Consider the following 24,709-nt stretch of genomic DNA (forward strand, 5'->3'; position numbering starts at 1 on the left):
TGTCTTCTCCATGTTTCTAGTTTTTGTGTACTGTGGAGTAATATTGTTAAACCATTTACTCCAGCTCTTGTGGGAGGAAGAATAAAACCCTTGACATCTTACACATTTGCAGATTAAAGTTGGTCACTGGTTAATGGGTATATTGATGTTTATCCTCCAACCAAGCACCAGTGAAGGTGGGGATCACTTTGGCTTATTTCCATTAGTATTCATACTATAAAATAGTCTCTGGTGATTAGCTTACAAGCCTGTTTGATTGATTTTAGCTGCTAAATGGGTGACAAATACATTTTCCACAGTATCTTGTAACTTTGTCCAGAGAAATCTAATAAGGACTTCAATGAGTACAAACTATCGTTCACACTTTATTAGGTCCTAGAGAACTTTGAAAAATGAAACTTTCTAAAAGTGAACTTCTATCTGAAGATTAAATGAGTCAACAAAATTAAAGGAGAAATATAGTTTAAAATGTTTCTTAGCTTTAATCATATCTAGATTTAATGTCACCTATTGGCAATGTCAGTCAGTGATACCCATTTGAATGAAAGGACAAAATATGCGTTAAGAAACTTATTCATTATTATTTATATTACCTACCTACTTCAGAGGTTTTGAATGCAATTCATTTCCTTTCTCTGGGAATTCCTGATCTAGAGAATGGTCATTTAAATACTCAATAGTTATCTGTAGGCAAAAATCCACTCTAATGGAGTTTGAGCCACAGATATCATCTCTTTCCAGTCTTAGAACAAGACTTTAAAAGGGGAGTATACAATTCACTATCTTATCAAGTCAAGCACCTGACTAATCAAGATGCAGTAAAGTAACTGTTACTGACCTGTCAACTTATATCTTATTTATTCACTTTACAAATATGTGAGTGCTAAATGTATGTAGTACCATGCATGATAATGCTTGGAATTAGGGATGGATGTAAGGACAAGTAGAAACAATCTCTGCTCTTATAGAATTCTCAGTTTCCATTGTTGGGCTGAGGGGTTGGGGTGGGAGAAGAGAGAAGCATGGCAAAGGGAAGGGGAGATAAGCATATAAATCAAATATAACACTAATACTCTCATCTCCTTTGTATGAAATTAAAACAAACAACAAAGCAAGAAACAAAGCATGTTTACTCCTGAGAAACTATAACTTGAGCTTTTGCTAGGAGCCAGGGCCAAGTGGAATATGGAAGGAACTTAATTCAGGTCTTACTACTTCTTTTTATTTGGGTAAGAAAAAAAAAGCTAAAAATCTTACAAAGAAAAATAATCTCACAAAAGAAAAGTTGGGGGGGGGGGGTTGCCGGATGGCTCAGTTGGTTAGAGTGCGAGTTCTTAACAGGGTTGCTGGTTCAATTCTGGCTTGGGATGGTGGGCTGTGTCCCCCGCAACTCGATTGAAAATGGTGACTGGACCACTTGGAGCTGAGCTGCGCCCTCCACAACCAGATTGAAGGACAACGACTTGGAGCTGATGGGCCCTGGAGAAACACACTGTTCCCCAATAAAAATTAAAAAAAAAAAAAAAAGTGCTCTGCAGCAGGAGCGAGGGGAAGAAGTTTAAAAAAAAAAGTTGGATTACAAACTGTGTTTTATAAGCTGTTAATATCTATAAATGCAATTCATTAAAAACAACAATGAAGTAATCAGATGATTCAAGACATTAACAATAACTGATCATTTTTTTCCTAATGAAACATCTCAATCTCTCATTTCTTTAATTGAATACATTTTTGACTGTTAGGGACTATTTCTTGGTTTTTATCTATTTAGCTAACATACCTGCTCTTATGAAATGAAGCATGTAAAACACTGAAAAGTGTGACACACTATATAAATGTGAGATAATCTGTTCAAAAATACAAAGCTATACTGCACCGGTAATTCTAGTACTGCATATTGTCTAACTGCCAAATTTAATGCCACATCATTTATCACATTACCGAATCACACCAAACATGACACAGAGACAATTTGTTTAAGAAAAGTTTTACTAATATGTTAATATTTCAGCAAAGTTATTGCAACCGGTTTAAAAGGCAGACAGACATTATTATTACAGGCTATAAAGTAACAAAGGAATTTTATACAATTAAAATATTACACAGACCTAAGGGATTTATTGAATAACTAACAGATCCATAAAAGAAATTAAATCTGAAAGATTAAACCAGTATTATTAGCACCTACAATATCTCTGAAAGTAAAACTTTTAACTGTTTCATTCTCTCCTAATATACTTAACTCTCCCAAATATGGTACTCTCAAACCCCATATATGAATGAAGGGCATAAGAAGCCCTGATACCAAGAACATACAACCAAAAGAACAACTAGAAATACTGACTCGGACTTGAGAGTTTTAGTTGGAAATTACTTAACTTACTGTACTTGAACCAATCATAAGATTTCTGTGCACTGAATACTGTATATGAGGAAAGTCTATGAATCATAAGGTTTGCCAGTAGGGATAGTCAAAAATTAGCAATATACAGTATTATTCCTATCAAATTTTTTTCTCGTAAGTTATATTTATAACAAAACTATAATTAAAATATTTGTTACACTTGCTTGTTACACTTTCAGGGACACAGCAGGGATATTTATGTGTTTGATGGTTTAGCATCCACTTTATTGTGCTTACTTATTTTTGTAAGGAACAAACAATAATACATACCACATTTTCCCAACATTTAAGGTAATACAATAATAATAAAATTCTCCAAAAAAAAAATAACTGGAAATTGCATTAAATACTGCTTTAATTAGGAATTGCTATAATAAAACAAGTAACATTGTACATTATTTTTCCAATGAACTTCAGTTTTGAACTGAACAGCAGAAACAGATCTTTAAGATAAAAATCATGGAAAAACTGGTAGTTCTTTGAAATTTGGGAGATGCATTAATAAAACCACAGACACAGTCTACCTTTCACCAAAACCCTGGAGAAAAGCATTTTATTAATTTGGGGGAATAAGACTGAATACTGGCTAACATCCCTTTGAAGTCTACAGCCACCTGGGAAGCTGGCCCTAGGAATGAAGAGAACCATTGGTACTGGTGGCAGATAAGAAATAAACTTTGCGTTGGGCTGACCAACTGCATTATTTTATTAATGGCTTTGAATAAAAAAAGTGAAATGCTTCACTGCATTTTCTCAGAAACTAATCAAAAGATTACAGAGTCCTGCATAATTTGGAGACACAAAGTGGATGCTGAGCGACTAGAGGTCACTCCAGGTGTGGAATTTTAGAAAGTTAGTCCTTGGAGTAAATGGCACCGTGGCTCTGGCAGCAGTTACAAAGGAATGATGCTCTGGAGAGGAGGTAGGGGACACTCTGCGATTGGCCAGTGGATAGATGAAGGGTCCCAGCTGGAGCTGGGATCTATAGTCAGAGGGGAAAAGTAAAGGTTTTAGAAAAGGATGCTAAAAATCACCTCTAAACCATCTCTCTTATACCAACTGATATGAGTGCCCAATATGTGGGCTACGTTCTATTACCCAGGATTCTATCTATAAAATACTTGAATCTGTACTACGTGCCTAAGTGAGTACATAGTTCAATAGTTATAGAGATCCAAGCCCTGTGTAGCTGGCTGTTTCACCAATCATGTCATGAGAGGTTGTATAGCACGGGGTTAAGAGGCAAATCTGGGGCCAGGCTGCCTTGATTTAGTTTTCAGCCTTGGACAAGTAACTTAAGTTCTCTATGCCCGAGTTTCCTCATCTGAAAAATTGGGATAACAGTATGTACCTCTTAGGGTTGTTGTGATGATTAAAATTAACCATTTACAACAGTGAAGGCACATAATAAATGCTAACAAATGCTAGCTATTTTTATTATCATGAAGGTATTGTGATAGAATAATGATATATCCCACAGAATGATATATTCCATTTTTTGAACTAAAGACGATCTTAATCCAAAAAAAGAAAAACACAATCATCAGTCTATTTAATAATAAAGATATTTAAAAAATTAAAAAGAGCAAAATATTTTTGTTTAAAGATCCTTTTTAAATAAAGACCATCTCCATGATTTGCGTCCTCTTTTGTTAAATCATTAGTTTAATTCTCATATAGTGCTTCAACCTGCAGACACCTTGTAGACTTAAGAAAAATGGTAGAATTGAATTTTAGTTTTCTCCCCTCCTCCAAGAGTTTAGCCCACACTGGATCCTGGGCCTGAGGAACATATAGCTCTGAAAATTAAATTGTGTTAAACAAAAATATTTGCATTCATGAAACTATCCAGAAGTCTCTAATGTAAATCTTTACCATTTCAAAATTTCACAGTTGTTTGAATATTGATAGATTAGTCTCTAGTGTGTAATTGCTTAAAACCCTACACCACTTCAGAAAAGCATTATATTTAGCAATAATAGCTGCAAAATGAGTCATGACAAATGTTGTGCCAAGTCAATGCAGCTGCAATTGATAAAACAAACTTATTCTAATGGCATAAAACAAAAACCACACATAAGGTTCCTGACTGCTCGTCTGAGAAATATCAGTTTGGAAACTGTACATGAGAAAGTGTATGGACAAATAATACTAAGTTTTCAAAAACAAAGCCTTTTTTAAAGAAATAAAAGATACGGCAGATGATGTCCTCATTTAGGTCTTTGGCTCTAGAGACAGGTGACACATTCACTTGTGCTTAAAGAAGACCGCTTTGGAATGTTACTTGGTCTGTAGGATTCAATAAATGGTACAGGAGCATACAGAATGTATTTTTTAAAAAGTATTGAGAAAGAAGAGAATAAATACTTAGAATAATCTGATGAACTCTTCCTATTCTCCATATTCTTATTGCTACAAGTACTTACAGGAATTATGGTATAAAAAAACAGAGGTTTTATGGTCAATCAGACTTGAGTTCATATTCCAATACTCATTAACTGTGTGACTTTGAGAACATCATTTAATCTATTTGTACCTTGGTTTGCACATCTGTAAAATGGAGAAATACTTGGCAGAATTCTTATAAGAACTCGAAGTACCATTTGTATAGTACCTGGCACATAGCAGGTAACCTGAGAGTAGCTATTATTATTGTTGCCCTAGGAAGGAATATGTTTGCTTTGGTAGATTCTATCTCTGTGCTGCCTGTTAATTAGTGATAGATACCTGTAAACAAAGTTAATTAGGAAAGCACAGCAGCAGAACATTATTTGTAGAAAGAGTAAATGACTGAAATTGGCAGAAACAGTAAAGTACAATTTTCTGTGACTATGCTAATGTATTATGGATTCTACATGATTTTGCCTATAGATTTCTATTAGTATTACCTAATTTATTTTTCACTTAAGATCATTTGATGAATATATAAGAACATAAACATTTGAAATAAAAGAATAAAATTTATGGTTCTGCCCACTAGAGGTAAGGTGTCTTTTACAGGGCTATGAAATATTCATAATTTCCCCACTCCACTATAAAATGTTTTTTTGTTTTTTAAAGCCATTTGTCATAAAGGCAGGGAAATATTTGAACTGATTCTTATATGCAAAACTCAACTATTTAAATGCCTATGATAGCTTTGAAATATAAAGATACCCCCCACAAAATAAGCAAAATCCAAAAAACAAAGTAACAAAAAAAAAAAAACCCAGTATGAAAACAATACAGGGGGAAAAAAATCCTGATTAAATTCTGTATCAACAAATAGAACTTGAGTTAAATACACACCTTAAATGTTAAGCCAATACAGAGAATATGCCACTATTTAACGGCTTATTTACCTTTCAGGGAAGAAAATTCATGCATCCTATAAAATTACAAAAATTTCATGTAAATCATATAATTTCACATTTACCTTTAATTCTATGGTTTATCTTCCACTGCTCATGCCTCTGTCTTCATAAATGGTAATTTCAATCTAAACAGCATGGCTGTTAAGAAAACACACTATAGAATATAACATAGAAACTGGGACTATGGCAAGATAATGTGCATGATCTGCACAGACTTTTCCTTCAATTGGCCTTGTTTATTTTTAAATTATGAAAAACTTCTACTTAAGTTAAATACGATGCTTTTCCCACATTGCTGAAAAATTTAAGAAACGTAATTGCTTGTAGTATTCTACCTGTAGCTCCTCCCTAAACATTATTTATTTTTTGAAAAAAAGTTCTTAAAAAGAATATTGTAGAACTAGGTGGTTCTTAACTGAGAATCTATGGAGGTAATAAATTCAGGGGTTCAAAATGCTCTGAAATTATATGCAAACTTTTTTTCTTGGGAAAGAGTTCATGACCTCCAAAAATGTTAAGAACCATCGCTGCAGAGTATAATAAAACTGCTGAAATTATCAACAGGAAGGCCTGGGATTATCTGACCTAGGTTTTTAAAAAAATTTATTTTATCCATTACTCCAGTTATCAAGCTAAATTAGCTTTTTGCAATTTTATTTACCAAATTCACTTAGTGATTTTCAAAGCTTACTGCCTCTAAAAATATGCACAGTATGTCAAAGGTAATGAAATTATACATCTGGCAGCTGCAACTGATTTCAACTAGTCAGATGAACCCATGGAACTGCAATTCATTTGGATGACAAGTCTCACCACACATTATGAGTTTATGCATTTCAAAGGGGCTTTAGGTTCAGAGTTTCTGCAGCTGAAATGCATTACTCATACCACCCCCATTATTACTACAAGATGCCCTCAAAACCACCAAGAAAGACAATAACCAGAATACTAAACAATCCACAGAGACCTGCACAGCGCAAAGGACAGAGAGACGCTTTAAGAAAAAATGTTGGCGATAGGAGGCTTATGGTCGCTATGCCATTCACAAAGACAATCCCTCCGGCAAACACAAGACAAGGGAGTTAAATTTAGCCAACGCCAAATAGCACCATTGAAATTTTCTCTTTATAGATATTTAGATCTTACGATCTGGTCTAAAAAGATACAACTCGAAGTCCTCTCTCAATAGGATCTGTCAGGAGGAGGCCTTGGGGAGCATATATCTTCTCATTCTGCTCTTGAATGTATTTGGAGACTTTTTTCAGAACCTGACAGAAAGAAACACCACCAGCTTGTTACAAATTTCATCAGATTCCCCTTTAGGTATCAGCTGAATCTCAAAATGTTCAGGCTGTGGAATTAGTTTTCAAAACAAGTCATAGCTATTCATATGGGGGGATACAGCTCTGATTATTTGGCTCACACCAGTCACATACAACATAGCACAGCATGACGGACTCTTTAGTCTCAAGTATTTTCAATGCAATGTAAGTACAAATGCAAACAAAATCATGAGAACCAATCCCCCTCCTTCTTACCTCCTAGTCACCTCAATCCTGCATATATAGACGATTATATACACAACACTTAGTTAAGCTTTTCTCTTTCCCTACTCATCAAGTGTTGTTCATGTGACATCCTCTAATATCAAGGGTACTCCTTGGCCTTCCCCTTTAATACTTAAGAACTGCTTCTTCTCTCCTTTGTACGTTCTCATTAATTTTAAGTAATGATACAAAGTGGGCTTATAACAAAAGGTAGCCCAGTTAATTTGAAAGTGAACAGTTTATTTCCTTTGTAAAGCATGTGGGCATTAGCTGCCGTGGAGTTTGTGATGACTACAAGCATCTTATATCATTTCCATGACTGCATGTAATGCTACTTGTAGTTTTCTCTTGTGTCCTAGACGGAACTTCAATTTATAAGTTTTGTATTCAGGTTGTAAAAGTCAAAGCAAATGTAGACAAAAACCAGATAGGATACAAAGGAACTTCTGGAAATTGCCAAATCTCCAGCTTTAATAAGGGCAATTCTGAGACAGATAAGCTAGAAGAAAATAAATCTTAATAACTATATACAAAATCAAAGAGTTACATGTTTTATTTCAGATTCAAAGTCATCAGAACCCTTTTCTGGCTCTAATGTTCAAAGAGGCTTTGATCCGGTTCTTTAATTACTATATATTTTCTTAAATTCACACTATCAGCATATGATAGTCACAGATAAATGTGATCACAACTTAAAGGGAAAAAAGAACTTATGAAAATAAAGTTGGAAATTAAGAAATGATTTAAGTGTGGGTCTATAATGTACCAGGCCAAACAATTTAGGATGTTACAATTTAGGTGCTTTAGTATAAACTGATTTAGAATTTAAAACTCTATTTGGTTTGTATAACAAATTTTCTTATTGAAGGAAAATAACTTAAATAGTTTATTCAGGTTACATCTTTGGGAGTAATACAGTCTCATATTTTAAGCTTTTTAAAAAGAGCATGATGTTATTAAAAGAGCAAGCTGCAGGGTTCTTACGTAAAAAATTAAGAATGCTATTTCTAAAGAAAAGATTTTTTTTCACCCAATTAACTGAAGTAATACACATATCGTTCTCCTACATTCAACTCTCAAAGAATTTGAGCAGTGCTTGGTCTTTATGGACAAACAACAACAACAACAAAAACCTTCAGGCACTATCTGAGTTTGTCAATCATGCTAAAATAATGAATTTCAGAAGGATGTAGCCCCTAAACTCAGGACTCTCAATCTTCTCTCCAATTTCCTTCTCGGCTCACCTGCCAGAATTGGAAATTGGAGAGTCAGTCTCCCCTCACCGAGGTCCATTTATACTAGGGGGACACTCAGAAAAATGCTTGCATGGCTGGTTTCAAAGAAAGGATTCCTTCAGAACAGCTTTCCTCCCTCTCTCCTTGTGTACAGGTTACTAGCTAAGAAACAGCATTCCTGTATTTTATTCAAGCACAACTTTGTTATGCAGGTTTTTCTTTAAACTTCTAATAACAATCATGTGCACTTGGGTATCAGTTCAGAAAGAGTTTTTTGTATAAGCTCCAAATCCTCTTGCACTATTTTGGTGAAGGCAGCACTGTCCTAAACAAGATGTTTTTAAACTCTTAGTCTCTCTAGCAATAGGAAAGCATTCTATGAGTAAACTCAAACTGCATCGCAGACAGGACAAAGCACCATTCTCACCCCCAAGATACCTTATGTTTAGATTCCACTCATACTTTACTATTTTTGGTAAGTCAATGTCAAAACAAACTACAATACTGAACTTATCTCTTATCCCCAAACCCTCAATAACATCTCAATGTGTATAGTATGTACAAAGCATAACATTTATAAAGCTAAACACAATCAAACCTCAGGAAAGACTGTTATCCTCCTCAAGAATATTCAACCAGAGAAAGCCTACTAGACCCTTAAGAAAAAGTATCCTAAATGAGGCTAAGTGAGAACACCAGGATCATAATATTTTTAGAAAATATCTAAGTTCCTTCTAACCAAGTTTTTGTTACAGAAAACAGCACTTAGGCAGAAGGCATGTTTTTTAGTTGATAAACAAGGCAGACAGCTACTGAGAGAACCTCTACAAGCCCATTTGTTCCCTAATTATAATGGGCAGCAACAAAGAGCAATAACACTGAAGTCTTTATCTTCATTTTAAATCAATAAATAGCACATTATAGGAAAAAAAAATGCATGATTGTTCTAGTGAGTTTTCAAAGGCCTATTTACAATTTCAAAAAATTTAAGCCACATGACAAAGTGTAAGCCCTATTACATTTGGCTGACTGTGGACTAGAAATTTTAGTGCCTAAAACAATAAAGACTAAATGACTCAATCCTGTCCTTTCATGAAGTCAAAAATAATAGCACGGAAATTCAAAAAGAACAAACTAGAGAGAGGGAGAGGGTGGTTGTTTTTATACTTTTATCATTCTATCAAATACAAATACACATTTAAAAAGTTTCTTTTAAAAGCATAAATACATTGTATCTTAATTATGACCATTTCAATTATTCACTTTCCATGATCTAGTTATTTATGTCCAGTTTCTAAAATAAAATGACCTATTTAAAAAAAGGTGGCCATGCCTTAAATTTTGGTTTCTTGACCAATTTTATTTGTTCTTTACTTGCTTTACAATACTCTGTAAAGAGACCTTGATTAGACTTATAATGTAGTACTTTATATACTGCCTATGAACCCAACTTAAAACATATATCAGGATCAATCAATTTCCATTGTATTTCTGACACTGAGAACTACCTTCCAAGATTAACAATCAAAAGAATTTTAAATTAAGGGCTGCTAAATGTTTTAGCAGCTAAATAAACTAGCAGCTGCTAAAAAAGATTACTTGTACTTGAAATAAAAAAGGCCTTTACATATAGTGCCTCTCTGTTTGAATGGTCCCAGGCTTTTCATCCTTTACATAAGCAGCTAATTACCACTTCAGAGGCCTTATCACAGGAGGGTTTGTTTTCTTCAAGGCACTTACCATAATTTACAATTTTGTTGGTTTTGTTTCCTTATTAGCAGTGATTATGCACTACATTATAAACTCCACAAGGTCTGCCCCATTCAGTTTCATCCCCTGCATATTGCTTACCACATTGACTCCCCTGTCCCTGCACTCAGCAAATGTATTATTAAAGAGAAGCTGCTATGACAAACCAGACTGAAAGCTGATAGTGATTTTTTATAACTTATGATTTTGAATGTTAAACAGGAATGAAAGCTGCTTCTCGGTATGATATGTAGAAGGATATAAACTACTAATTTATTTATTTAAACATACCCTTTTTGCAACGCTAGCTCCGAATATTTTAGCTTCAACAGTATCTGCTTTCTACTACATGGAGTACAAGACAATCACGGGGACATTTCTATTACGTACATGGGGTATAATATAGGTATCCTTACAGCATTTCATTTTCTAAAACATGGTCAGAATTTAATGGATATAGGGGGTTCACTGTGATTAACTTAAATTCATTCCTTTAACATACATTCAGTGAGTGCCTAACATATCTACAAAATGGTGTTGGCATGAAGAGGACACAAAATGATTAAGGCACTGTCCTCGATCTCAAGAAAAATACACATTTGACAGGGAAGATAAGGATGTAAACTGCTACATTTCAGAGCAGACGGTGATAGTGCCAGAAAACAGATACAAATAAAATGTTGTGGGGTACAAAGGGGAGAAACACTCTTGATTAGAAGAGCAAGGAAAAGTTAGATGAAAGTGGGACGTAAGGGACTGATGAGAACTGAACACAGGAAGAATGGCATCTAGGTGGAGGAAAACTTTGGGGGGTACATTTGGTGACCAGTGAGTAACAGAGTTTGGCTGAAAGATAAAGTGAGGAAGGGGAGGGAGATAGAGCCGAAAAGGTAAGCTGGACGTCGGCCTCAGAAGGGGCTTGAACTTTACTCAGCGGCAATAAATGGGAAGTCAGGGAAGGCCCGACTTAGCAGGAGTGGTAAGAGAAGTGGAGAAGTAGGCTGTGTCGTATGAAGACAGCAGCAGACTGGCTGGAAAAGTAAAAGAATGGAAGAAATGAGTCTTGTTAGGAGACTATTTCAATAGTGTAGGAGAGAGGTAAAAAGGACATAAATTAGGATAGTAGCAGAGGAAATGATGAAAAGTTAATGAATGGAAAAATGGAAGATATTTCAATCTCTGACAACTGATAAAGTTTTCCCCCTCCTTCATCCCCCACACTTAACAATGGTACTGAAAAAGGGTGCTATTAAACAAAATGGGGAGGTGTGAGGTTTGATTTTGGACATCTAAGTTGAGAAGCTAGTAACTCTGGGTCTAGCAGGCAGCTGGACAGAGAAGACAAAAACTCAGGTGGGAAGATAAGCCTGAAGATAGAAATTTGGAAATAAAGTAAAAGGATTCTCAGAAAGCTAGGTAGAATGAAAACACAGATTTTATACATTCTTCTTAAGTATAAGCCAATTTGAACATTTATACATCAACTCCAAGTAGATATATCAATTTTGACCTGTTTCTGAAAGACCCAGGACTCTTTTCTATTGTGTTCTGGACATCGGTGCAACAACAATATTCAAATTATTATTAGTATAAACGTCTCTTTCACTTTTATGGCATTTGCCATCTTGTAAACATAAACATGTAATAAATTCACCTTCATGATTTTAAGAGATTTTGTGAAAACAAACGTATTCTTACCTTCTCATAATGAGTTTCCATGCATAAGAAGATGGTGTATGCTGTTAAACAAGCCAAACAGCCTTCAAGATATGACTGACCCCCAAGCTTCTCTGCTTCTGCGTAAAGGTTATTTAAAGTTCGAACTGTTTCTTCAAACTGCTGCCTATCAATCTGTATGGAAAAAAGAATTTATAAATAAGTTTCGGAAAAAAAGATCTGCAACTCACTAATGCTTGCTATCACTAATTTATTTTGCAGTTTTGTCAAAATTCTTATCTAATAGTTGGCAAATATCTTAGGTAATTAAATCTGGACCTAAGTTACTGAAACTGCTTAGTGTTTATCTGTATTGTGAACACTGGATATTTTTTTTCCCCCTTCTTCCACCCCTGCCACTCCAGTTCAAGCTGTTGTTTCTCAGTCTAGTTGTGTAGGACACAGCTCCCTGGCCCATGCTGGTATTATGAGCCTCGTGCTTCCTCCGGCTGAGGCAGTCGGTTGCTGGTCATGGCCACGGGCTGCTCATGGCAGCAAGTGGTAGCCCACGGCAGCCCAGCTCCAGGGAGAGCTGTTGTAAACAACCTTAGCTGTAGAGGGCACAGCTCACTGGCCCATGTGGGAATCGAACCGGCGACCTCAGCAATAGGAGTACGGCTCTCCAACCACCTGAGGCACTGGGCAGGCCCAAACACTGGCTATTTTCAAGGCTCAATATGGTGTTTCCTTATTCTCTATACTGAATTTTACGTAAATTAAATCATACAATTCTTCGATCATTTTTTTTTTTAATTGGGGAATATTGGAACAGTGTGGTTTTCCAGGACCCATCAGCTCCATGTCAAGTCGTTGTTTTCAATCTAGTTGTGGAGGGCGCATCTCACTGGCCCATGTGGGAATCGAACCAGTGACCTTGGTGTTATGAGCGTTCTAACCACTGAGCCAACCATGTCCCCCCGTCTTTCCTTTTATTCACGTTCACATTTACTGAGCACCTACCGGTACATATTACTATAGTTCTTAGAGAAAGATGAATAAGACACTGTGTCCATCCTCAAGGAGTTCACCGTCATGCAAACAGAACAAACATGTAAACATAAAAATGCAATAAACTGACAGAGTACTACAATAGAGGCATATGTACAGTATGGCGGGGGGAAAAAGAGGCAGAAGTTCCCTTCATCTGGAAAGAGCAGGTGATCCTAAACACTGGAATTTACTAGGCAAAAAAAAGGGAAGGAAGGCCATTTTAAGCAGAAAGATCAAAGGTACAAGTTTTGTATTCTATTTAGTCAAAAGTGATGGGACTCACTTTTACAGTAGCTATTTGGTACTAAAGCTCACATTGAACAAGGCAAAATCTCAAACTACTGCATAACTCTACACACTAAGTCGTTCCTATTACCTCTTTCTATTCAGTGACGCCATTATCTTACATTTACACTAATACCGTACTACTGTCATCCGTTTTTCAGTCTAATCACCTACTTTTACTTTCTTCTTCCAATATCACTTAATTTTCTAACAGTACTCTGTAGATTTTAAATCTTAATACTTTACTCTAGGATTTTCAAGCCCCATTAGTAGAGAATTTCATCCCATACTATCATTCTTGGTAACAAAGCACAATTTATCTGTCCTTACTCTAAGGCTTCTCTCACATATTTTCCTTATTCCTGAAACTAATAACTACTTACAAATGAATTCTCTTTTATGAAGACTTATATAGAGATACTCAGAAAAAAGTCAAAGCACCTCAATATTCAGTGGACAAAATAATCTCAAGAACATGATATTTTGAAAGTATAAAACAATTTATGAACATAATTCTTAAGCTATTAAAATCTTTTAGGTTTGAGTCAGTTGTAATCATTTTGTCCTTCGTGTGAAAACTCTGAGGATACAATAAGCCAATGTCATGGAAAAGTTGAATGTAACTTTAAAGTGGTGGTGGCTCTACCTGTTTTTCAAAAGGAGCTACTTTTAATTTCCCAGAATATTAGCGTTTCTGACAAGGGTTGGGTGGGTGGAGATTGTGCTGAGAGCCAGGGCACTGCTCCTTCACGGAGCCACCACTTGACGATGTGGTGTGTCAAGAATGGTCATCTGTAGAACCTATGTCAGAGTTCTCATTCCCTGAAAACAGACTTAGGAGAATAGTTTAGCGAAGAAATATTACAAGTAAACTGTAATCTTCACCTAATTACGCCTGAATTAATGCCTTCAGTTTGTCTATCAGTAAATTCACAAAAGTCTAAATAATTTCAAACATATTTAATTTACCTACAATGTTACGATCTGATAAAGAAAGTTCTTTGAATTAGTTAACACTTCTTTGGACACAATATGATTCAAAACCATGGGATCCAAACCAGAAACATTTTATTTCTTTCAGATCAGAATGACCGATCATACCAGCAACACTAATGCTTAAAAGTTATTTCAAGATTGCAGTGCTTTACAGGATGAAGGCAAATCACAGATCATTAAACAAATAAACAAAAAAACACGGTGAAGGAGTATTTTTATTATTTTTGTTGTTAGTTTTAATTGACTTGTGTTTTACAGGATTTTTTTAAAAGGTTAAGAAAGAAAGAAATAAAGATTTTTAAAAAGCCAAGAATTTCTTTGAAAGGTTATTTTAAAAAGGAGAAAAAAGGTAAAAAGCATCATAGGCAGCAGTAAAGGCAAAGAACCTACTTAACATGCAAGAGCTCGACAGAACAAATGTGAGCATTTCATCTGACTCCCGTTAGGTGCTATGAAGAATGGCTGTTAGCATCCTCCCCTAGGTACTTAGACATTGAAATAGGAACTACTTCAAAATTTAGATATATCCGAAGTTGGAGCCAAACACAAAATCAGATCAATAAATATTGAAAGTCACAATGGAAACAGGAATCGAACTCATTTTCCCAGAATTTATTTCTTGTACAACTGCATGGTAGAAAGCATAGGGCTGAAGCTTAAAGCGATCACAAGTCAAAGGTAATTTCTACTGACCAGATGTAGAGATACATTTTTAAAAGTATGTAGGGTAACAAATGCCTCAATAATAGTTGTTGCATTTCTCTTCTGCTCAGACCAAAGATGCTTAAGATGCCTGTATTTTGGCTAAAGTAAGAATAAAGCTTCCTTTAAAGAACTGTCCTGGCAACAAAGCACTTTAGCATTAAAGTACTACATTTTAACAGGCAGTGGAGAAGGTAAACTTGTTAATAGACAGAACTTGTCCTCACTCCCAAATTAAAGGGTACAAATGTGTGTGTGTTTTTAATGCTTTAAAGTAATACAAAACACTCGTGTATTAGTTTCTTCCTCTATTAAGTTGCCAAGTGTGATGTTTTCACAAAAAGAAAATCAGCCTTAGTGGCAGAGCAATCAGTACAATTTCTAAGGTTAGTTGAGAAACAAAGAGAGAAACCTTTCAATTTTCCATCAAGCAAGGAAAATTTAAACCTGTAATTTAAATTTAATCTAACACAGAAAAAAGAAATCAAAGCTTTCCCAAGCAGTTTAAATATAAGCTAGTGTTTTAACCCAAACATTTAAAAAGAAAAAAAATTCAAAGGCACAATTGGCAGCACCATATAACATTCCATACAGTACTCAGAATTACAAGAAGTTCTGGGCTGTAAGAAGTCAAAGAAATAAAAGGACTCCAGAATTTAGAAACAACACTTTCCTGTAAGAAACAGTGGAGTTCTGTAACTACATTATGATTCTGTATTCTGACTATAAAATAAAGGCTCTACCACACACAGAGTGGAAGGCTAATGTCTGATTCTGCATACATATATTTGGCTCAACTATGAGTTTGTAGTTTGAGAAAGGAATCTTGTAACATCCAAGTAAGTGTGGGGGAAAAAGAATAGTTTACATTCTGATTTGAAAGCATGTAAGTAGTTTAAGTCAGAGTTGCTATGAGAGGCTTAAAAAGAAAACATTTGATCCATTTCATATAAGTCCTAACATGTAAAACATGTTAAGTGTGATGTTAAATTATTTTAAAAACAACATTTAGTAGCGTTAGCCAATAGGCAACTTGCTCAATTTCTACCTCTTCAAACCATTGTGGCAATGACCTCGTAGTGTCAGGCTGAGTTAACTCATAACATCGTGACAGCAAATTGCAGCATTCATATGGCATTTCATAAACGAGCTAATCTACAAACCATCTTTACAAGACAAGTTTGATCTTTAATTTGCATTTAAAGAAAACATACTTGGGCCACTAACCTGCCCAAGGTTATAAATCAAGCTGAAGGACACTATAATTGATCATTGTTGATTTTCAACCTTGGCCATCAGGTAGAACAACCTACCTTGCTACAAGCTGGTTTTAAATGACTGCTACACATTTCTCTATCACAGACTCATCTACACCCACTTATTCCATGACCAGCATTTCTTAGACGCACACCCATAGCATGCCTAATCACCTCTCTGTCCCTCACCCTCCTGGTCAAAGAGGGACGAGCCACAAAACTTGCTTCCATCTGACCAGAAATTGACCTCTGAACAGTAAATATATGTAAGGTAATATGGCTCAAGACCAAGAGTCTCTCTTTGGGTGGATGAACATATGTAGGCACAAGAAAACACACACATTCACATGGCTCACTTCACTGGATCTTTAAAATATGATTATTTTACTTAGTCTGGAGAAAGGGGAAACATCCCATACCTCCATTTCTGTATGCAGGGTTGCCCAAAGCACCTATGTCCTGATGACAATTTTGGTATGCAAACCAACACAACACAGGTGGCTCCTAGTGATTGTAACTGGGAATGACAAATTTAAAGCCTTGTTCTTAATATTTCCCTGTCCAGGCCCATCTAATGACCTATGTTTTTCAGGTTCCAAGAAGGCCTGTCTGCACTGCCTGGCACAGCACTTAATAAACCCTTCCTGCCGACACAGTGGCCACAAACGCCCGTCATGAGCATGATGACTCCTCTTGGGTGGTGAGGTAGGAAGATACAGCTCACAACATGATGAGTTAGGTGGCCCGGAGCCCCAGGAATTAGTTCCTCATCACTGCTGTCAATACCCCGGGGTGGTGGAGGAGAACAGCCGGGGAAGACTCCGGGGTACAGATTTCCCGGTACTGAACATCAGAGTTCTGTAAGGTCACACACCTGGGGGCTTGGCCTTATTCTCCCTCCACCCAATACCAGGTCTTGCTTAGTGGCCCTCTTCGTACAGCTGTGGCCAACGCCCCCTCTACGTCTGCTCCTTCCCTGAGCCGCGAGACACTCCGCGGCCAGGGTTGCAGCCCATGCCCCTCTGGCTTCCCTGAGAAGTCTCCCTCCCTCGCCCCAGGGCAGGTGCGGGGAGCCAAGCAGCATACCCGGTTCTCCAGCTCCGCGGGGAACTTGGTCTGGAACTGGCAGCGTGTGCCACTGCTGTAGTCTCGCTGAATGAATACCTTCCCGGACACCGGCGCCTGCTGCGGCCTCATGGCGAGGACAAGATGGGCCGCGCTGCGGGTTCGTGGGACACCAACCACGGGTCAGATCCCCGGCCTGGACCCAGGACTCCAGCCCGCCAGCCCCTCAAACCCACCCACCGCCCCAAGCAGCCCAGGGCCACCCCTGCCCCACTCCCCTTCATCCATGCTGTCACCGCGGGCCTTTAGCCAAGGCCCCTGCCCAGGACCCGCGCCCCCCACAGCCCGGTTCGGCCCGGGAAACACGAACCCGCCTCTCCCTTCCAGCTGCTGTCGCGCCGCCTGCACCGTCACTTACGTCCTGCCGCAAAAGGCCTCTTTCCCCGCCCCTCAGCTCGGCCTTCTACCTTAAGTCTAGGACCCACCCTCGTCTCCGGCCGTAAAGCGACTCTGCCTGGGTTGCGCGCTGCGGTGCGGGGACGCGCGCCGTGGGCGGGGCCCGGGCCGAGTCGGCTTCCCGCCCCGCCCCGAGGAGCCTATCCAGCAGGAAAGGGCCGGGCGGGGCTGGAGGGAGGGGCGGGGAAGAACTGTGGAAGCCGGGTCCGACCCGAGGTTGCAGAAGTTTGGGACGTGGGATTTCCCGGTTACGTCATTTCTCTACTGATGGTAGTGAGATAATTTCTGATCACTGATTCTAAGGGCTTACTTTCACTGCTGGGACACCACCCAATTTTATCTGTAGGAAACAAACTGCTCACACAAATTTAAAAATACAAAGCAGGCTACTGGGGATCCATTTGACAACAGGGCGGAAGTAAGGGAGGACGAAGAACCTTCCTGGGCTAGACTGTCAAGCAACCTTCCCTCCAACTGTTCTCTGAGGTGTTATCGTTCCTCCTACACCAGAGATTTTCATGTAGTACCCCAGCCCACACCCCTCAGCTTACCTGAGAGAACAAGCAGTTCTGCTTCTCTCCATGCCCACTGGTGCCCTCACTTAACCCAGCATACTTTTGCAAGGCAGTCAAAGAACCCTACCTTACCCTTATCTGCTGGTGGCTAATAAAAGTTGTTAGCACCACTGTCTGATCCTGCCTTCTATATATTTCTAAAATTTTCTTTTATTTTAAAAAGAGCTTTATGGAGGCATAAATAGCATATAATAAACAACATTTAAAGTGGACAAATTGATAAGTTCTGACATGTGTATACTACCATGAAACCCAAGATAGTGGACATTTATCACTTTCAAAAGGCTCCTCATGCTCCTTTGTAATGCCTCCTTCCTGCCCCTCTCCAGCCCCTTTCCCCAGGCACTGATCTGCTTTCTGTCACTATACATTAGTTTGCATTTCCTTAAATTGTATAAACAATGAATCATACAGTATTTACTCTTTTTGTCTGACTTCTTTCGTATAGACTGTTTTGAGATTCATCCATTGTTCTGTTATCAAGAATTCCTTCCTTTTCATTGCTGGATAGTATTTCATTACATGAGCATCCACAGTTTGTTTATTCACTCACCTGTTGATGGACATTTGAGTTACTTACAATTTGGGGCTATTACAAATAAAGCTGCTATTGGACATTCATCTAAAAGTCTTTGTACAGGCATATGTTTTCATTTCTCTTGGGCAAATATCTTGGAATAGAATGGCTGGGTCATAGGGTAACGTTTTAGGAAACTGCCAAACTATTTTTCAAAGTTGTTGTACCATTTTACATTCCTATAAGCGGTGTATGAGAATTCCAGTTGCTCCATCTCATTACCAGCACTTGTGTTATATCTCCTTGTGGTTATAACTTTTCATTTTTTCTGTGACTAATGCTTTTGAACATCTTTTCATGTTTTTATTTGCCATTCACATACCTTCTTTGGTAAAGTGTCCAAATCTTTTGCCATTTTTTTGTTTATGTTTGTTTTGCTATTTATTACTGAGTGTTGAGAGTTCTTTATATATTCTAGAGAAAAGTCTTATGTCAAATACATGATGTGTTAATATTTTTTCCCTAGTCTGTCGTTTGTCTTTTCATTCTCTTAACATACTCGTGGATTTTGGGGGATGAGGGTGTGGACATTTTGGGGAGGGCATTATCCTACCTACCACAGGTATGGATTGAAGTTCATGTTCCCTTATATGGTTATCTGATTGTTCCAGCACCGTTTGTTGAAAAGACTCCCCTTTCTCCACTGCATTGCCTTTGTGCCTGTGCCAAACATCAGTTGTGTGTGTGTGTCTATTTCTGGATTTTCTACTGTGTTCCATCATCTGATCCTGTTTTTCATTAAATGTCTACTAGTGTTTGTCCCTGTAGTTAATGTTTCCTTACTGACTCAGTAATCTTCTAAGAGTTGTTTTCCTGTAAGATATACATGTATGTACATACATACAAGATATAGAGATATGTACATATGTAACGAACATATGCTTTTTAATATATATAGCATTTTCTTTACCGATTCATCCATTGATGGATGCTTTGATTATTTCTGTATCTTGGTTATTTTGAATAAAGCTGCAATGACACTGGAATACAGATATCGCTTGGAAATACTGATTGAATTTCCTTCAGATGGGTACCCAGAAGTAGGATTGCTGAATTATATAGTAGTTCTATTTTTAATTTTTTGAGGAATCTCGATACTATTTCCCATGGTGGTTGTACCAATTTATATTCCCACCAACTGTGCACAGGGGTTCCCTTTTTCCATATCCTCACTACCACTTGTTATCTGTTGTCTTTATGATAAAAGACATTCTGACAAGTGTGAGTTGATATCTCATTGTGGTTTTGATTTGCATTTCCTGGATTATTAGAGATGCTGAGCAACTTTCCTCATACCTGTTGACTGTATATCTTCTTTGGAAAGATATGTATTAAGGTCCTTTGCCCACTTTTAAATCAGATTATTATTATTATTTGTTATTGAGTTGCATGAGTTCTTTATACAATTTTTGTATTGTCTAGTTCTCCCTTCAGATATGTTAGTATTTGCTTAATATATTTAGGTGCTCCAATGTTGGGTGCATATATATTTATGATTGTCATAGCCTCTTGATGAATTGACCCCTCTATCATCATATAATGACCTTCTTTTGCATTTGTTACAGTTTTTAACTTACAGTCTATATTGTCTGATATAGGTATAGCTCCCCCTGTTCTCTTGGTTTCCATTTGCATGGAATATCTTTTTTCATCCTTTCACTTTGAGCCTATGTGTGTCCTTAAAGCTGAAGTGAATCTCTTGTAGGCACATATAATTATATCTTTTAAAATATATATCCATCCAGCCACTGTATGCTTTTTGATTGGAGAATTTAAACCATTTACACTTAAAGTAATTACTGAAAGGTAAGGACTTACTAATGCTATCTTGTTAAATGTTTTCTGGCTGTTTTGAAGTACCTTTGTTCCTGTTTCACTTTCTTCTTTTGTGAATTGATTTTCCATATTGGTATGTTTTGATTCCCTTCTCTTTATCTTCTGTGTATCTACTGTAGGATTTTGCTTTGTGGTTAACCTGAAGCTTACTTAGCAAATCTTATAGATATTACAGTCTATTTTAAGTTGATAACAGTATAACTTTGAACACATAAAAAGGTCTACCCCTTTATTCCCCCACCCACATTTTATATTTTTGATGTCATAATTTACATCGTTTTACCTTATGTAGCCATTAACAAATTATTGTAGCTATAGTAATTTTTAATACTTTTGTACTTTAACATTTATACTCAAGTTAAGTGATTTACACACCATCTTACAGTATTAGAGTATTCTGAACTTCAGTATATATTTAACTTTATGGGTGTGTTTTGTATTTTCACATGACTTCATGTTACTAATTAACACTCTTCCATATCAGTCTGAAGAACTCTTTTCAAAATTTCTTGTAAGGCATGTCTAGAGGTGATGAATTCCCTTAGCTTTTGTTTTTCTGGGAAATTCTTTATGTGTCCTTCATCTGAAGGACAGCTTTGCTGTGTAAAGTATTTTTTGTTGGCAGGTTTTTTGGTCTTTCAGCACTGAATATATCATCTTACTTTCTCCTGGCCTGCAAGGTTTTTGCTTAGAAATCTTCTGATAGCCTTATGGAGGTTCCCTTGTATGTAAAAAAAAAAAAAAAAAAAAAAAAAAAAAGTGTTTTTTCTCTTTCTGTGTTAGGATTATCTCTTTGTGTTTGATTTTAGACTGTTTACTTATAATGGTCTTAGAGAAGATCTTTTGGGGTTGAATCTTTTTGGGCACATGAACTTCATGAATTTGGCTATTCAAATTTCTCCCCTATTTTGGTAAGTTCTCAGCCAGTGTTTCTTTAAATAAACTTTCTGTCCCTTTCTTCCTTTCTTCTTCTGGGACTCTAATACTGCATAGATTGTTTCACTTGATAGTATCCTATAATTCAGATAAGCTTTCTCCACTCTTTTTTATTCTTTTTTGATTTGTTCTCCTCTGACTGTGTAATTTCAAATGACTTGTCTATGAGTTCACTGAATATTTCTTCTGCTTGATCAAGTCTATTGTTGATGCTCTCTATTTTTTTTAAATTTAATTAATTGTCTTCTTCAGCTTTAGAGTTTCTGCTTGGTTCTTTTTTTATGATTTTTGTCTCTCTCTTGAACTTCTCATTTTGATCATATATTATTTTTATGATTTTATTGAAATTTTTTCTGTTTTCTTGTAGTTAACTGAACTTACTTAAAAAACTATTTTGAATTCTTTGTTAGGCAAAACATAGATCTCCATTTTATTGGGGGTTGGTTACTGGGAAATTATTGTTTTCTTTTGGTAGTGTCATGTTTCCTTGATTTTTTATGTGTCTTGAAGCCTTATGTTGTTTTGTCTTTTCATTTCAAGAAGGAGTGACTTTTTGCAGTCTTTACTGACTTGCTTCAGGAGAGAATTACCTTCTCTCAGCTCTGCCAGGGATTCTAAAGCTTTCTCAGACTTTCCATGGATATGCCTGCTTCACACTTCTTGTTTTTTCTTGGGGGAAAATTCTTAATTGTCTGCCTTCTCTCAGTCTTGCAAAGCCAGACTGAGTGCTGACAACCTTCTGTTTGCTTTCTATAGGGTGGTGTTGAATGCTCAAGTTTGTATACTTTCTCCCAATCCCGCAGATTCAGGCTAGCTTTCTGCAGGCGTTCAGTAGCTATCTGCAAAGGTTCACACTTTCTGCCCTTGGAGGTGTGCACAGGAAACCAGCCACCGTGTGTGTGGGTGAGGTGTGTAGAGCACTGGGGGTGCCTATAGGTCAGTTGGGGGATCCACAGGTATGGTGTCCCCAGTGGTTTGTGAGCAGGCTACCTGATGGAGTCTGTTTCCCTTCGATGCCCTCTGAGAGTCATGGCTGTCCAACCTCACCTTGTCATGAAGCACACTTCAGTATTCTGGAGGGGTGAGAAAAATGTGGGCGTGTTTGCCCATGTTCCACAGAGCTGGGAAAGCTGGGTGCTCGCTCACTATCACTTTCCCCTGAAAGAGAAATCACAGGCCAAGAAGGTCTCTCCTGGCACTTTCTGTGACTCCTTGGGGGTGGGGGGCGATGCGGTAATGCTGGTAAAGCAAAGGTGTTCCTCTTATCCTCTTCAGAGCATCCAACTTCGGATTTTTTTTTTTTCTCCAATGGTGTGCTGGAACTTCTCTGTGGGACTCCCAGACTTCCCCAAAGACACCCTTGTCCATGGGTGATTGTCAAAATTGGCGTTCTTTGGAAGGAAGATGGTAGAAAATTTCTATTCTGCCATTTTGCTGATGTCACTTCTCTCCCATAGGTATTTTAAAGTGAGTGAAAACATAGCCGGTAAAGCAATTTGAAGTCCAGCTGTGGTTATTACCTGGGCCCTATAACCTCTAAATTTAAAATCTTACAGTAGGTTTCTCTGATTTCTGAGGGTTGGGCTTAATTTAGATGAATGCCTAAAGCACCAACCTACTTGGCAACCATAGAGAATCACATGGAGATACCCAAAGGCTTCTACAAGAATGAACGGTTGGTGATACATCAAATGACAAGCAATCTTGCCTAATTGGAATTTCCTTTCTGGTCAGAAAAATGGGGATGTGGAAGGAGCAAAGATTTCTTTGACTGTCCTTTCTATTCTAATACGGTCTCCAGCTGAAAATTATGATGTTCTTTCTGAAATTGGTGTGCATCTTATAACCAACAGTATCTTGCAATTACTGTCTTATGTCCTACCTGTCACTGCCTGTGCATGCAGCCCTTGGTTACTATTCCTGGTGTAGGACTGGGCAACTGCAGCCTTAAACGCTGCGGACAACCTCACCTACCTGATCTTTATTAACACCTATGCCGTGCTAGTTACCATGCCAAGCCTTGGGATACAGTTATGGTTAAAAGACACCTTTGAGCTATTTGCAGCCTAGCAGTGAAGAATACCAGAAACCAAATTTCTTTAAAATTGTGGGATAACCAGTAGACCAACAGGGATTGAAAATTATTTGATGACTGTCAATTTTAAAATCCATTAATAAAATATAATATACTAATGATAAAAAAATAAATTGTGGGGTAAATACAATAGCAGACAAATCCTTCCTAACTAAACTCTACCCTATCAAGAACGTTCCTTCTTTTGAGTTCCCCTGAGCACTTCTGAATACCATGTGTGCTGCATAATCTTACACTCTCTGTCATGCAGTGTCTCTGGTCCCACTCCCTGTACAAGAATGCAGGATATGGTGAGGCCACAAAGGAACACCAATGGAGCCATAGATAGGGGAGTCATACCACTATATTCTCGCTGGCAAGTGGATTACATTGGACCCCTGCCTAAGGCCCCCAATGCGATGTATGTGTTCACAGCAGTGGATACTGCTATGGGATTGATGTTTGCTTGGCTGTGTCCAGCTGCAGATCAGTGGCATACAGTGGTCACTCTTACACGGCTGTGCAGCCTCTATGGGCGCCCCCAAGTCATTGAAAGTGACAGGGGTACCCATTTTATGGGGCAAGAAGTGCAGCGCTGGGCTGTCAGGATGGACATACAATGGTTGTTTCATACCCCGTACAATCCACAAGCAGCTGGCATGATTGAATGCTACAATGGACTTTTGAAGCAAGGACTCCGAGTGTCAAAACACCCTCCCACGATGCATGACTGAGCCTCGCGTCTGTGGGATGTCTTGAGAATCCTGAATGAGAGACCATGGAAGGGAGGGCCCGCACCAGTAGAAACTCTGGTACATCGAACGGCTATTCCCATTCAGTTACGGGTTACCACCAGTGAGACTCTGTTAAAGCCAGGCTATGACAGAAATGGAAACATTTTCCTGCCAGCACCCATATGCTTAAAAGCAGGGGAACAGCAGCAATGGACTTGGCCCT

General features: G+C 37.7%; 1 protein-coding gene across 3 annotated transcripts; it reads right to left on the reverse strand.

Annotated features, from left to right (window-relative positions):
* Window positions 1-1,971: 1,971 nt before the first annotated feature.
* GOLGA7 (golgin A7) lies at window positions 1,972-17,787 on the reverse strand. 3 transcript variants are annotated; one of them, XM_033104713.1, is made up of 6 exons: window positions 17,669-17,787; window positions 17,320-17,452; window positions 11,987-12,139; window positions 6,924-7,025; window positions 5,820-5,882; window positions 1,972-3,386 (listed from the first exon to the last, which is right to left on the reverse strand). In XM_033104713.1, the coding sequence occupies exons 2-5, from the start codon at window positions 17,428-17,430 to the stop codon at window positions 5,835-5,837; spliced, it is 414 nt and encodes a 137-aa protein (XP_032960604.1). In that variant the 5' UTR covers window positions 17,431-17,452; window positions 17,669-17,787; the 3' UTR covers window positions 1,972-3,386; window positions 5,820-5,834. The 3 variants fall into 3 exon arrangements, with proteins under 3 accessions (XP_032960604.1, XP_032960605.1, XP_032960606.1); XM_033104715.1 differs by having other exon boundaries at window positions 2,000-3,386; window positions 5,820-5,887; XM_033104714.1 differs by lacking the exon at window positions 17,669-17,787 and having other exon boundaries at window positions 17,320-17,537.
* Between the last annotated feature and the right edge of the window lie 6,922 nt (window positions 17,788-24,709).

The sequence above is a fragment of the Rhinolophus ferrumequinum genome, chromosome 4, assembly GCF_004115265.2.
Source record: "Rhinolophus ferrumequinum isolate MPI-CBG mRhiFer1 chromosome 4, mRhiFer1_v1.p, whole genome shotgun sequence".
Classification (NCBI taxonomy): Eukaryota; Metazoa; Chordata; class Mammalia; order Chiroptera; family Rhinolophidae; genus Rhinolophus; species Rhinolophus ferrumequinum.